Raw genomic sequence first — 14,220 nt, 5'->3', positions numbered from 1 at the left:
CCCTGGGGAGGAGACGGCGTTCAGAAAGCCGAGGTCAGAACGGTCCCCTTCGGGCGATACCGCGACACCCCAGCCGCGAAGGCTCACCCTGAGACCAGAGCCCCGGCTGGCGGCCCCTCCGCCCAAAGCGGCTGGTGGGCTCGGGAAGACAGCGGCACAGGAGCCGAAGCCCCGCAGAAATCCCGCGGAAGGCCGCGGCTCTGGCTACCATGGCAACGCGTGCTCGGCGCATGCGCCCTCGCTCCTCCGGCCAGCTTCCCGGAAGTGGCTGCCGCCGGGTCACGGCGCATGCGCGGGAGGCGCGAGGCGCTGCGCGGGGTGGTGGCGCGCGGTTTGCCGGGCTGTCCGCGGTCCTGGGTCGCAGAGTCCCGTAGCTGCCGCCAACGGCGTCATGTCAGACAACGAAGACAAGTGAGTGCGGGAGCGGGTGGCCCTTGCGGGAGCCCGGGACGGCGGCGGCTGAGGAGCCCGGCCCCGAGGGGTAGCTGGGGGAGGACACTGGGGGGCCCGGGGCATGTGCACAGCCAGACCCAGGCCCCAGGGTTCAGAGTGGGTCAGTGAAAAGGTGCCTTTCCGCAGGCTTCCCTCTGAGCCAGGCTCTGTGTCGTGCAGTGGGAATCAGTGTGTCGAGGTAAAGTCGGTGTAACCCCTGCTCTCCAGGCGCTCACTTTATGAAGAGGGGACGGGCCCGTAAGCAGGTTATACGGAGTCATGGGAGCTTACGTAGTTGTGGAGTAGGTTGTAATCCAGAGGATGGTGTGGCGTGGCTTCCCCGGAGATAAAGGTCTGGGAGGGCGTTGGTAATCCAGGCTGAAGGAGGCAGGGGTGAGGACGAGGGTGATGGTAGAGGTGGTAAGTAGCTTTGAATTCTGGATATAACTTAAAGGTGGAGTCAAAAGGACTTCCCGATGGATTGGGTACATGGGGTCGGAGGAGAGATCTGTTCTGAAGATAAAAATACAGCTGGTCCTCAGCATGTTAGTCAAAACCAAGAACAGGAGGGATGCCAGGGGCGTGAGTACCAGTAGAGAAGATGAGAAGCTAGCCGGCGTGGTGGCGCACACTTGTAATCCCCGCGCTTGGGAGGCGGAGACAGGAGGATCGCGCAGGTTCGAAGCCAGCCACGCTGGCTTAAGAGACCCTGTCTCCAAATTTAAAAAGTATAAAAATAGGTCTGGGAGTGTAGCCCGGACATAGAAGGGTTCCCAGGAACCCCAGTACCACCAAAACCAAAAAACAAAAACCTAGAATTAAAAATAGGGCTGGGGGTGTAGTTTGGAGGTAGGATGCCCCTGAATTCCATCCCCGGTACCAGAAGAAAAATAAAAAAAGTGAGACCACTTGCGACTGAGTGTTAGAGCACTAGTGGTTGGGGAGGAAGAGAATCCAGCAGAGGCCAAGATGGAACCCGCAGTGAGGTGGAGGACCACGGGGATAGTAAGGTGTCATCGAAACGAGGGCAGAGAGCTGGGGAAGCAGGAGGGGAGGGCCTAGTCAGCCCGCTGATAGATGAAGCTGAATGAGAATGAGAAATGGCCCTTTGGATTTAGCAGTGGAGAGACCATCAATGAACTTGAAAACAAAGCTTTTGATGGAGCTGTGGAGATGAAAGTCTTACTGGAGTGAGATTAGGTCCAACTGGGAAGCGAGAAATTTGTGGCAGTGAGCTCTTTGATAGAGCTTGCTCCAAAAGGGAGCATGGGATTTGAGAGGAATATGATGGGATTTTTAGGTTCTGGGGATTGAACCAGCCTTGTGCATGCTACACGATCACTCTACTGCTGAACTAGACCACCCGGGATTGATGTACGATTTTGTCTAAGCTAGGGAAATAATGACATGTTTAAGCCAATAGAAGTAGTAAAGTAGAAAACAAGGATGGCTAAGGTAAGAGTAAGGGAGTAAAGAGGAACACATTTTGATTCGATCATTAGCTAGACGTTTATCAGGTGCCTCCTACATACCAGCCGAGACACAGTCCTCTCTCTGCCTCTGTGGTTCTAGAAAGTGGCGCCCTGAATAACCAGTCTCTTCTTGTTCAGTTTTGATGGCGATGACTTCGATGATGTGGAGGAGGATGAAGGACTGGACGACTTGGAGAACGCCGAGGAGGTCAGTATTCAGCCCTCGGCGCCTGCAGTTGGGCTGTCACAGCGCAAAGCACACGATAGCTACCTGAACGTTTCTGCCTTCTCTCTGCGGCCCAGGACTCCACTGTAAACATCGCAGTTAGAGTGTCAAGAGTCCTGGATAGCAGAGCTGCCTCGTGGGGTGGACCTGAAGGCTTTTGTTCACTTGGTCCAAACCCCATGGCTTTCTGAAGCAGTCCTTGTGGTGATAGGCAGAACATTGTCTTCATTGATTTGGCGAAGATGTTGAATGTTTATTATCTGCCAGGTGCTCTGCCTGGTGGGGCTGGATAGGGACCATGGGGGAACGACGTAGGGGAACGCTGCGAAGGGAAGCAGGGCCCACGTCAGGCAGGCTTTTGTCACCTGAAGGCCATGCGAAGCCACCGATACGTTTTGAGCAGGGGAGTGGCATTAGCTAATTTCCTTTTTAGGAAGTGCATTCTGGCCGGGCGTGGTGGCGCACGCTTGTAATCCCAGTACTTGGGAGGCTGACAGGAGGATCACAGGTTCCCGGTGAGGCCCTACAACTTAGGCCCTGTTTCAAAATAAAGAATACAAGATAGGGCTGGAAGTATAGCTCAGAGACGGAATGCCCTGGGTTCAATCCCCAGTACCAAAAAAAAAAAAAAAAAAAAAAAAAAAAAAGAAGAAGAAGAAAAAGAAAGAAAGGAAAAGAAAGTGCATACCAGCCCCAAGAAGAAGGGGTGAATTGGAGATAGACAGAGACAAGAGTGGAAGGGACCAATTAGGAATGTCCATGGCTCAGGTATGGGTGCCGGAGAGTGAGTGATGAGAGATGGATGAAGAGATATTTTAGTGGGATGGATGGTGGCTGAGAAAGTGGGTTTTTTTCTTTCTTTTCTTCTTCTTTTTTTTTTTTTTTTTTTTTTTTTTACTGTACCGGGGATGGAACCCAGAGGCATTCTACCTCTGAGCTACACCTCCAGCCTTTTTTGTGTGTGTGGTACCAAGAATGGAACCAGGGGCATTCTACCTCCGAGACACCCCCCGACCCTATTATTCTTTATTTTGAAACAGGGTATCACTGAGTTACAAAGGGCCTTACTAAATTGCTGAGGCTGTCCATGAACCACCATCTTTCTGTCTCAGCCTCCCAAATCCTGGGATTACAAGCTTGCGTCACCATGCCCTGCTTCAGCCCTATATTTATTTATTTATTTATTTATTTATTTATTTATTTATTTATTTTTTTGGTGGTACTGGGGTTCCTGGAAGCCCTTCTTCCTCCGGGCTACACTCCCAGACCTATTTTTACATTTTTTTTATTTGGAAACAGAGTCTCCTAAGCCAGCGCGCGTGGCTGGCTTCGAACCTGCGCGATCCTCCTGTCTCTGCCTCCCAAGCGTGGGGATTACAAGCATGTGCCACCACGCCCGGCCTATTTTTATTTATTTATTTTTATTTTTTTGGTACTGGGGGTTGAACCCAGGGGCATTGTACCTCCGGGCTACACCCCCAGCCCTATTTTTGATTCTTTATTTTGAAACAGGGTTTCATTAAGTTGCAAAGGGCCTCACTAAGTAGCTAAGGCTGGCCACGAACTGAGATGCTGGGATTACAGGCGTGGGCCACCATGCCCAGCTCTCTTTGTAGCAAGCCTTGAGCCTGCAATCCTCTTGACTCAGCTTCCCGAGTACTGGGACTTCGGCATGTGTCATCATGCCTGCTTCTGTCTCTGCCCTTTTGGTCCCGTCTCCTGGATGTGATTCCTCACCTCCTGGTTCTCTACTAATGCTCGGCCTGGCTGAGCACGCTCTGCTTTTCACCCGCATCTGGCAGAAATCGTGGGCGGCTTGTCTGCCCCGTCTCGCTCACCTCTGCTCTCTGCTCTCTGCTGCCCCCGCCCCTCTGTGCCACTCCATGTTCGTGACCCCTGTGTGGTGAGTTGTTGCTGCTGGGCTTGCCTAGGGCTCACAATGTTTTTTGTTTTTTTGTTTTTTTGTTTTTGGTGGTACTGGGGTTCCTGGAAACCCTGCTACCTCCGGGCTACACTCCCAGACCTATTTTATATTATTTTTATTTGGAAACGGGGTCTCTTAAGCCAGCGAGGCTGCCTCCGAACCTGTGCGATCCTCCTGTTTCCGCCTCCCAAGCGGGGGGATTACAAGCGTGCGCCACCACGCCCGGCTAGCTCTGCTTTTGATTTTGGCTCTACAGCCTATTCTTAACAGAGTACACTGAGTGATCCTTTTAAATCTTGTGTTAAGGCCGGGCATGGTGGCGCACATACTTGGGTGGCTGAGACGGGAGGATGGCGGATGTGAGCCAGCCTCAGCAACTTAGTGAGGCTCTCACTGTTCCTCCCCCCCAAAAAATTAAATAGGGCTGAGGGTGTAGCCTGGAGGAAGAATGTCTCTGGCTTAACCTCCAGTACCAAAAAGTAAATAAGTTGGGCCTGGTGGCGCATATGCTTGTGATCACAGTTCTTGGGAGGTTGAGACAAGAGGATTGCAGGTTCAAGGACAGCGTCAGCAAGTAGTGAGATTCTTATCAACCTAGTGAGATCCTGTTTCCAAATAAAAATAAAATTAGGCTCAGGTATGGCTTGGAGGCAGAATGCCCCTGGGTTCCATTCTCAGTACCAATGAAATAAAATAGGTCAAATTGTACCTCTTCTCTGCTTAGAACTCTGACTACGCTGTGTGTGGTGGCACACACTTGTAATACCAGTGCTTGGGAGGCTGTGACAGGAGGATTGCACAGGTTTGAAGCCAGTCTCAGCTACTCAGTGAGACCCTGTTTCCAAATAAAGTATAAAATAGGCCTAAAAATATACCCCAGAGGCTGGGCGTGGTGGCGCACGCTTGTAATCCCAGCATTTGGGAGCCTCGCTGTTTGCTGACAGCCTCAGCTACTTAGTGAGACCCTCTGCAACTCAGTGACACCCTGTTTCAAAACAAAGAATAAAAAACTGGGCAGAGGGTGTAGCTTGGAGGTCAAATGCCCCTGGGTTCCATCCCCAGACCCGCAAAAAAAAAAAAAAAAAAAAAAGTATAGCCCTGAGGTAGAAAAGCCCCTGGGTTCCACTCCCTGTATCACAAAAAAAAAAAAAAGAAGAAAAAAAACCAACTCTGACCAGTGGCTTCCCATCTCAGAATAAGCGAAAGGAAGACATACTAAGTCCTTTATGATCTGGCCGCCTGCTCCCTCTGTAGTCTTAACGCTTCTTGCTGTCATGTGTTTCTGTTTGGGCGGGGGGGTGTTTGTTGCTGGGATCGAAGCCCAGGTCTAGTCTTCCTCCTCCGCGCTCCTCTCCGGCTTGCCTGGAGCGCCCTTCCCTTCTCTGGTGGCATGGCTGCTCCTCCGCATCCTTCCAGATCCGCTCAGGTCTTTGTTCCGGGCGGCCTTCCTGGCCCCTGCGCTGCCGTCCTCGCTGTCCGAGCCGCGGCGGGTGCGGTGTCCTTGTCGCACCTGCCGTTCTGTTTTCTCTTTTGTCTTCCTCTCTAGGTCACAGCTTCTTTCGTGTCAACTCCTCGCCTTCTGGCTCAGCGCTTATCGCAATGTCTGGCGCAGGACGCACGCTCCATGAGTAGTCCTTCAGTGTGTGAACGTGGCGCGTCCTGCCTTCACCCCGACTTTTCTGGCTGCTTTACTCTTTGGCTCAGTTACCATATCTGAAAGATGGGGTGCTCTTGCCTGGTTTCAGCTTAGGTTTGCTCATGGACGTTGCACAGGGCCAGTTCTGGGCCTGCCCCAGCTCCAGGCTTTCTGCTCCTCTCTCCCCTGGATGAGGCAGCTGGCTCTGGGATCCCGATCATGATTCCTCCCTATTACCAGGTCTGAGATTTTGGCCAAGTTAGCTGACCTTCGAAAGCTCTTGGAAGAGTTTAGCTCCTGCCTCCTAAGGTGACGGTGGGGTTACCTGCGGTGTTCGCAGCCGTGTGGTCCCGGGCATCCAGTGAGCATTAGTAGCGGTGGTTGTCCTGTCCTCACACCCTTCCCCTGCCCCCAACATGCACCCTGAGGCTCTCCCTTTTTCATTTTGGTGTCCAGGAGGGCCAGGAGAACGTGGAGATCCTCCCCTCTGGGGAGCGACCGCAGGCCAACCAGAAGCGGATCACCACCCCGTACATGACCAAGTACGAGCGGGCCCGTGTGCTGGGCACCCGTGCGCTGCAGATCGCGTGAGTGTGTGCGCGCGCGGTCTTCTCGTCAGGCCGCAGTGAGTCCCCAAGTCAGTGACCCCCCACCCCGCCCGGAGGAGGACCCTGCCCTCAGGTTCTGAGCAGGGTGCTGCTGTCCCTGTGCCAGCTTTGCGCCAAGCTCTGGCCCTGGAGAGCCTGGGATGGAGTAGGAGACGTAGGGGAGGTCGTGAGAAGTGGCTGAGAAGCGCACAGTGTGCAGGACGGTTAAGCAGCTGGCGTGTCCAGGGGCGCTGCCTCCGAGCTGAACCCCAACCCTTTTGAACTTTTTGGTTTTGAAACAGGGTCTTGTTGAGTTGCTGAGGCTGGTCTCAAACCTGCAATTTTCCTCTCTCAGCCATCCAAGTACTGGGATTATAGGCGTGCACCACCATGCCCTGCTAACGTAGCTATTCAAAATAAAATAAAGCCAGGCATGGTGGTGCATGCTTGCAGTCTCCGTACTTGGGAGGCTGAGACAGGAGGATCCCAGGTGCACAGCCGGCCTCAGCAACTTAGTGAGGCCCTTTGCAACTTAGTGGGACCCTGTTTCAAAATAAAAAATAAAATAGGGCTGTGGCCGGGTGTGGTGGCGCGTGCTTGTAATCCCCGCGCTTGGGAGGCAGAGACAGGAGGATCGCGCAGGTTCGAAGCCAGCCGTGCGCGCTGGCTTAGGAGACCCTGTTTCCAAAAATAAAAAAGCATAAAATAGGTCTGGGAGTGTAGCCCGAGGTACAAGGGCTTCCAGGAACCCCAGTACCACAAAAATAAATAAATAAATAAATAAATAAATAATATAAAATAGGGCTGTGAGTATAGCTCAGAGAGAGTATGTCCCTGGGTTCAATCCCTAGTAACACACACACACACACACACAGTAAAGTAAAATTAAAAGCTAAGTTCCTATCTCACTAGGGATGTTCTTTGTTTTCTTCTTGAGGCAGTTACAGGGGAGTAAACCCAGGGACAGTCTACATTTGAGCTCTGCCCCCCCACCAGCTCTATTTTGTAAATTTTTATTTTGAAACAGGGTATCGCTAGGTTGATGAGAGTCTCTCTACTTGCTGAGGCTGTCCTCAAACCTGTAATCCTCCTGTCTCAGCCTCCTAAGTACTAGGATTATATAGGCATGTACCAGCCCTTCGAGGTTTTTTTTTTTTTTTTTTTTTTTTTTTTTTTGCGGTACTAGGGGTTGAACCCAGGGGCATTCTACCTTCGAGTTATACCCCGAGCCCTATTTTTTATTCTTTATTTTGAAACCGGGTCTCACTGAGTTGCAAAGGGCCTAAGTAGTTGAGGTTGGCCGTAAACTGCGATCTTCCTGTCTCAGCCTCCCAAATGCTGGGATTACAAGTGTGCGCCACCATGTCCAGCTTATTTTTAAATTTTGAAACAGTCTCACTAGGTTGCTGAGGGCCTCATTAGGTTGCTAAGGCCAGCCTCAAACCTGCAGTCCTCCTGTCTCAGCCTCCCAAGTACTGGGATTACAGGCATGTGCCACCATGCCTGGCACTACCCCCTCTCCCTTTCTTGGTGCTGGAGATTGAACCCAGAGCCTCACAATGGCCATATTTCAAGGGCTCCGGAGCCACGTAGTGACTGTGAGGGGCAGGACGGATGCATCTTCCTCATCGTGGAGTCCAGGGCGTGCTCGTCTAGGCTAAATATGGCTCAGCCACTGTTAGTAATTTCTAAGTCATTTTGCAGTCAAATAGCCTGCTTATATGTCTTTCAACACTGAGACTGTGCTGACGCTGTTGGGGGTATGAAGGTGGTTAAAGATGTACTCTTTGTCCTGCAGGTATTTTCTCTTGGGAGAGGTGGGCCTGTGCACAGTTACCCAGAACCCAAGGCAGACGTGGGTAGTGCTTTACAAAGGGTACCAGAAAGGAGAGCGGGCCCTCATGAAGGAGTTAGAGTTCCCATGACGACAGATAGAGGGAGGTGGATATCCTGGAGGTCAGAAGCAATACCAGGATGTCCCCGAGGAGGCAGGTGGGTGTGGGGTATGGTGTGGAATTAGCTAGAACACATGTCACTAGTGCCTGGGGTGACAGGTCAGCTTGGCAGTCATCTGGTGGGCAGTGGAGAGCGCCTGCAGGCCTGGGGGCTGACACCCAGCCCACTGCCAAGGCCCGGTGTCTTGTTTTTCTTGGAGAGCAAGGTGTGGTCCAGCCCAGAATAGTCTGTGGCTCCTTCCTGTTGGGCGGCACAGCGCTGCCTGGTGGCTCCGCCTGGTGTGAGCTTTGGACAGCCGGGCTGGATCTTGGCTTAGGACCGCGCCCCGAGGGGCTCCATAGCTTTCGCATGAAGTTTCCGCCCGGCTCACTAGCACCACCTGGTGGCTGATGTTGTGACATCCGCTTCCTAACGGAGGCTGTGGTGTGAGAGGTTTCACACGGCAGGCCTTGATAAGAGCGCCTGGCTCTTACTTGCTTTATTTTGAAACGGTCTCACATAGCTGTGGAGGTCCTCATTAAGTTGCTGGGGCTGCCATGGGCCTGTGATGCGCCTGTCTCAGCCTCCAGTCCAGGGATGACAGGTGTGTGCCCCCACCCTGGCTCAATTATGTCCGGAGAGGAAGAGGGCAAGAGCAGGTCAGTATACGTATTTTGCCACATTTTAAAAAGTTTTATATCTTGGGGGCATTTATTCACTTTTGGTGTTGGGATCCAACCCAGGACCTTATATATGCCAAGCACATGCTCACCCACTGTGCTATACTCCCGGTCCTGGGCGCATTTAAAGTGTGTGTGTGTGTGTGTGTGTGTGTGTGTGTGTGTGTGTGTGTGTGTGTGTGTGAGACTGGGGGCTTCACCACGGAGCCACATCTACTCTGTTTACTTATTTCTATACTGAGAACTGAATCCAGGGGCCCGGGCGCCCGCCACTGAGCTACGTCATCAGTCCCGTATTTATACACACACACTTTTTTGTGGTACTGAGGACTGAGCACCCAGAGGCATTCTACCTCCTAGCTGTACCCCCAGTTCTATTTTTTTTCCCTTTATTTTGAAACAGGGCCTCGCTAAGTTGAGGGGGCCTCAGTAAGTAGCTGAGGCTGGCCGAAAACCTGCGCAATCCTCCTGTCTCAACCTCCCAAGTACTGGGATTACAAGCATGTGCTACCACACCTGGCCTATTTATTTATTTATTTATTTATTGGCACTGGGGATTGAACCCAGAGGCCTTCTGTCTCTTATCCACACACACCCCCACCCCCGGTTCTTTTTAACTTTTGTTTGTTTTGAAACAGGGTCTTGCCAGGTTGTTGAGTCTTGCTAAATAGCTGAGGTTGGTCTTGAACCTGTGATCCCCCTGTCTCAGCATTCTAAGTACTGGGATTACAGGTGTATACCACTATGCCCAGCTCTTTTTATTTTATTTTCGAGGCAGAGTTTCACCAAGTTGCCGAGGCTGGCATCAGAGTCGCGGTCCTCCTGCCTCAGCCTCCCAAGTTGCTGGGATTACAGGCATGGACCACCACATCTGGCTTCACACGTATTAAGAGAGGATATAGGGAAAGTTAGACCCGGGTCTCTATGTCGGGAATATTTGGCCTTTTGGAAGCTGCAGAGATCAGAGCAGCCAGTAAGGCAGTCAGCGAGTGTGTTCTCACTGGACAGCTCTGCCAGTGCGGAGTCTCAGGCCCTTCACCAGAGTCTGTTCAGAGGTCGGAGGAGGACCCCGGAACCTGTATCTTTCCCCTGCTTTTCTAGTAATCCTGGATCTCTATGTAAACTCGAGCTGTACTAATCGAGGGCGGCTTCCTGGAGGAGGTAGCAGCCTACAGCCAGCATCTTTTTGTTTCCTGTTTGGAGCCTCTCCTGTGCCCCCCCACCGTGGAGGGTCACTGTGGTCCTGGGCCATCAGCAGCGCCTGGTTGGCCGTGAGCAGTGATCCAGTGAGCTCGGTGCCAAGAGAAGCACAGGCAGGCTGAGTCGGGCGTTGAAGATGCGGGAGGTGACTTCCAGAGCAGGGACGTTTGAGTCTCACCCAAGCTTGTGGCGAGGGGAGGCGGGCTCAGAACAGAAATAACGTGCGTGGCCAGGTACCGTGTGCGTTTCCTGTGGCTGTAAGGGAACCCCGAGGCCGGTCAGCTGGCGCCCGGTTCTAGGGGCTGGGATTGCACGAGTCCGGCCCACACTCTGCTGAGGGTTGGTCTTCCCGCTGCAGCGTCGTGTGCAGGGCCTCGCCCGCTGAGGCAGAGTAAGTGTGCTAGCTCAGGCCTCTTCCTCTTGTTTGTTTTGGTACCCAGGAGTGAGCCCAGGAGCATCCTGTATCTCTGAGCGATGCCCATAGCCTACTTCATTTTTTTATTTTGAAATGGGTCTCGCTAAGTTGCTGAGGGTCTGGCTAAACTCCGGAGGCTGGAACCTGCTGTCTTCCTGTCCCAGCCTCCCAAGGGCTGGGCTCACAGGCGTGCAGCGCCACGGCCAGCTCGTCACTGCGTCACCTCCAGAGGCCCTGATTCCAGGGGATGGCCAAATACACTCAGCACTGATTTGAGGGAGAGAGTGTGTGTGTGTGTGTGTGTGTGTGTGTGTGTGTGTGTGGTGTTGGGGTTGAACCCAGGGGCATTCTACCTGAGCTGGATCCTCAGCCCTATTTTAAGTTTTGCAACAGGGTCTCACTAGGTTGATGACAGTCTCGCTGCTTGCTGAGACTGTCGTCCAACCTGCGATCCTCCCGTCTCAGCCTCCCAGCACTGGGATTAGAGATGTGCTCCACCGTGCCTGGCTTTTGTTTTTGTTTTTAAACAAGGTCTTGCTAAGTTGCTGGGGCTGGCCTCAAATCTGCAGTCCTCCTATCTCAGCCTCCCAAGTGTGTTCAGCCATGCCCAGCAGCCATTAATATTTTAGCATCATTATCAGTGCAAGGCAGGGATTATTTTTTTCATTTTCAAATGGGGATACTGAAATTTGGAGAGAGCTTAAGTGGCTTGTCCTTGAACCTTTTAAATTTGCTCGGTGTGATGGCACAGGCCTGTAATTTCGTCTGCTTGGGGGTTTGAGATAGGAAGATCACAAATTCAAGGCCAGTCTGAGCAACTGAGTGAGACCTTGTCTCAAAAGTAAGAATTGCTGGGGATGGCCAGGTGTGGTGGTCTGTGTCTGTAATCCTAGTCCTGGGAGGCTGAGACAGGAGGATCGCAGGTTCACGGCCAGCCTCAGCTACTTAGGTCCTCCGCAACTCAGTGAGACCCTGTTTCAAAAATAAAGAATAGCCGGGCGTGGTGGCGCACGCTTGTAATCCCCGCGCTTGGGAGGCGGAGACAGGAGGATCGAGCAGGTTCGAAGCCAGCCGTGCTGGCTTAAGAGACCCTGTTTCAAAAATATAAAATAGCTCTGGGAGTGTAGCCCGCAGGTAGAAGGGCTTCCAGGAACCCCAGTACCACAAAAATAAATAAATAAATAAATAAATAAATAAATAAATAAACAAATAGAATAAAACATAGGACTGAGGGTGTAGCTTGGAGCTAGAATGCCCCTGGGATTAATCCCTAGTCCGGCAAAAGTAAAAAAATAAGAAAGTATCGCTGGGGATATAGTTTGGTGGTAGAGCGTCCCTGGGTTCAATCCCCAGTGCTGCAATAAATAATAAGGAAATAGAGCCAGGTGTCGTGGCGCGCACTTCTAATCCCAGTACTTGGGAGGCTGATCGCAGGTTCTCAGCCAGCTTCAGCTACTTAGTGAGGCCCTTAGCAACTTAGTGAGACCCTGTTTCAAAATAAAGAATGAAAAATAGGCCTGGGAGTGTAGCTTGGAAGTAGAATGCCCCTGAGTTCAATCCCTGGTACTGCAAAAAAAGAAAAAAGAAAGAAAATAATTAATTTGCATAATTTTAATCCAGTCTTCTGGCTCCTACTCTACCCTCAGTGGGGCAGGTTTCTATTTTTCTGGTACTGGCGCTTGAAATAAGGGTATTCTATCTCTAAGCCACACTCCCAGTCCCTTTTATTTCTTTATTTTTTGCTTAGAAACCAGGTCTCTCGAGGTTGCTAAGTGTCTTCTACATTGCTGAGGCTGTCCTTGAACCTGCGGTCCTCCTGGCTCAGCCTCCCAAATACTGGGCCTACAGGAGGGCCACCAGGCCCGGCCGGGCAGGTGTCTGGCCGTGCCCTGTACGCTGCCCACCAGACCTGCCCGCCTAGCAGGTGACCTTGCTAGGTGAGGACCAGGACGCTGCACCCCTCCCGCTGTTCTCTGTCTGTCTCAACACCTGTCCTGTGCCTATAGGATGTGCGCTCCCGTGATGGTGGAGCTGGAGGGGGAGACGGACCCTCTGCTCATCGCCATGAAGGAGCTCAAGTAAGTCACCAGGTTGTGTTTCCCTCCGGGGCCTGGCGGGCATCTCTTGGGCTTCCTGGCTGGCTGGGGAAGTTGGCGCTTGTTCCGTGGGAGTCAGCCCACTGAGGGGGCGGCCTGGAGGGGATTGATGAGGCTCTGACCTCTGCAGTCTGTTCCTTCTGCCGGGGATACCCTCCCTCACGCACTGTGACTTCTCGCCCGTCACAGGGCCCGAAAGATCCCTATCATCATCCGCCGCTACCTGCCCGACGGGAGCTATGAAGACTGGGGGGTCGATGAGCTCATCATCACCGACTGAGCAGCCGCATCTTCCTGGCCTCGCCCCACTTCATACGTGTACATAATAAACTTTCCCGCCCTGCCCACCGCCGTCCACCCGCGTCTTCCCGATTGCTGCGGCCCCATGACTGTCGGCTCTTTAAGAAGCACCAGGGCCCTTGGCCCCTGAGGATGCCTCGGTCCCTCCCTCCATCTCCCTCCAGTCAAAGGCTGCTGCGGGACACCTCAGCTGCCTTCCCAGCAGACAGACCCGTCTTTGTGCCCAGGGAGCTGGTTGCCATGGAAACCCCCAATTTCCTCTCCAGTGGGGACTGGCTGCAGGGGCTTCTCCCTTCTCAGGAGTATCACAGAGCAGGTCTCATCAAGCCACCCATTGTTTCCTGAGGACCTGCCTGGAGCTCTTATCAAGGGCTCGGATCCCCTTTCAGGAGCAGCGCCCCAGCAGGAAGCTGGGGTTGGGTTGATCTCCCACCCACTGCAGTGGGCCAGGCGCAGCTGGAGCAGCCCGGCACCTGCTCATCCTGGCCCACTGGCCCCCTCTCAGGCCGCTGCCACACTGCCCTCTCGGCCCACTGCTGGCCGCCACACCCACACCCGAGCCCTTTCCTTGCCAGCCCCGGCAGGAGCCCTCTCCCTCGGGAGCCTGTGTCGGCCACAGCTGGAGCTGCTCCTCTGCCTCCAGTGCCTGGGGCTTCTCTCCTCCCCAGCTGGCCCGCACGTGGGCCCCGCCCCCTTCCCAGGACAGGGCGGGGAGGCGGTGTTAAGAGACTCCAGCGAGGTGGAAGGAAAGGCTGGCTCCCCCAGTGCCAACCTGGCCTCCGCCACTGCCAGCCCCTTCCTTCTAGGAAGAGGAGGAGCCTGGCCTGCCTAACCTGAGAGGTGCGCCAGGCCAGGGCAGGAAGGAAGAGGGCCAGGGGAGCGGGAGGGGTGCTTGCGCCCTGGGGAAGGGTTAAGTCGGGGAGGGCGGACTTCGCACCCCTGCCACCCTCCTGCGAGCCTGTGGAATCCTTTAATCAAGCTGGGTGCTGAAATTTCAGCTCTGAAATGCCGCCTTTGTGCAGGCACCCAGGCAGCCGCCCCAGAGTGCGGGGTCACTTTCTCGGCCCCATTTCTCTAAATGCTCTCTTTGTTCCCTGCTGGGCTCTCAGTATCAGATGTGATTAAAGGGAGATGGGGTCTGGGCGGGGGAGGAGGGTTAACCCTTAGGGGATAGGGTGTAAGGAAGTGGGGGAAAGGAGCCTTTTCTCTTGTCCCTCCTCCCGGTCTGCCCCTAGGAGCCCCTCACTCGGCTGACCAGCCCTGGTTTGGCTTTTCTTGAACGGGAGGCCCCTGGCAGGACTCTTGCTCTGTATTTTC

At 53.4% G+C, this 14,220-nt stretch overlaps 1 protein-coding gene across 1 annotated transcript; it reads left to right on the top strand.

Annotated features, from left to right (window-relative positions):
• Positions 1-391: 391 nt before the first annotated feature.
• On the top strand, positions 392-12,883 carry POLR2F (RNA polymerase II, I and III subunit F; the record flags this gene model as incomplete). The annotated part of the gene is made up of 5 exons (XM_080705228.1): positions 392-411; positions 2,043-2,112; positions 6,147-6,277; positions 12,514-12,585; positions 12,793-12,883. The coding sequence occupies 5 exons, from the start codon at positions 392-394 to the stop codon at positions 12,881-12,883; spliced, it is 384 nt and encodes a 127-aa protein (XP_080561354.1).
• Positions 12,884-14,220: the final 1,337 nt, after the last annotated feature.

Source organism: Muscardinus avellanarius (assembly GCF_963383645.1).
Source record: "Muscardinus avellanarius genome assembly, chromosome: 11".
NCBI lineage: Eukaryota > Metazoa > Chordata > Mammalia > Rodentia > Gliridae > Muscardinus > Muscardinus avellanarius.
This window is presented reverse-complemented; position numbering and strand designations above follow the sequence as displayed.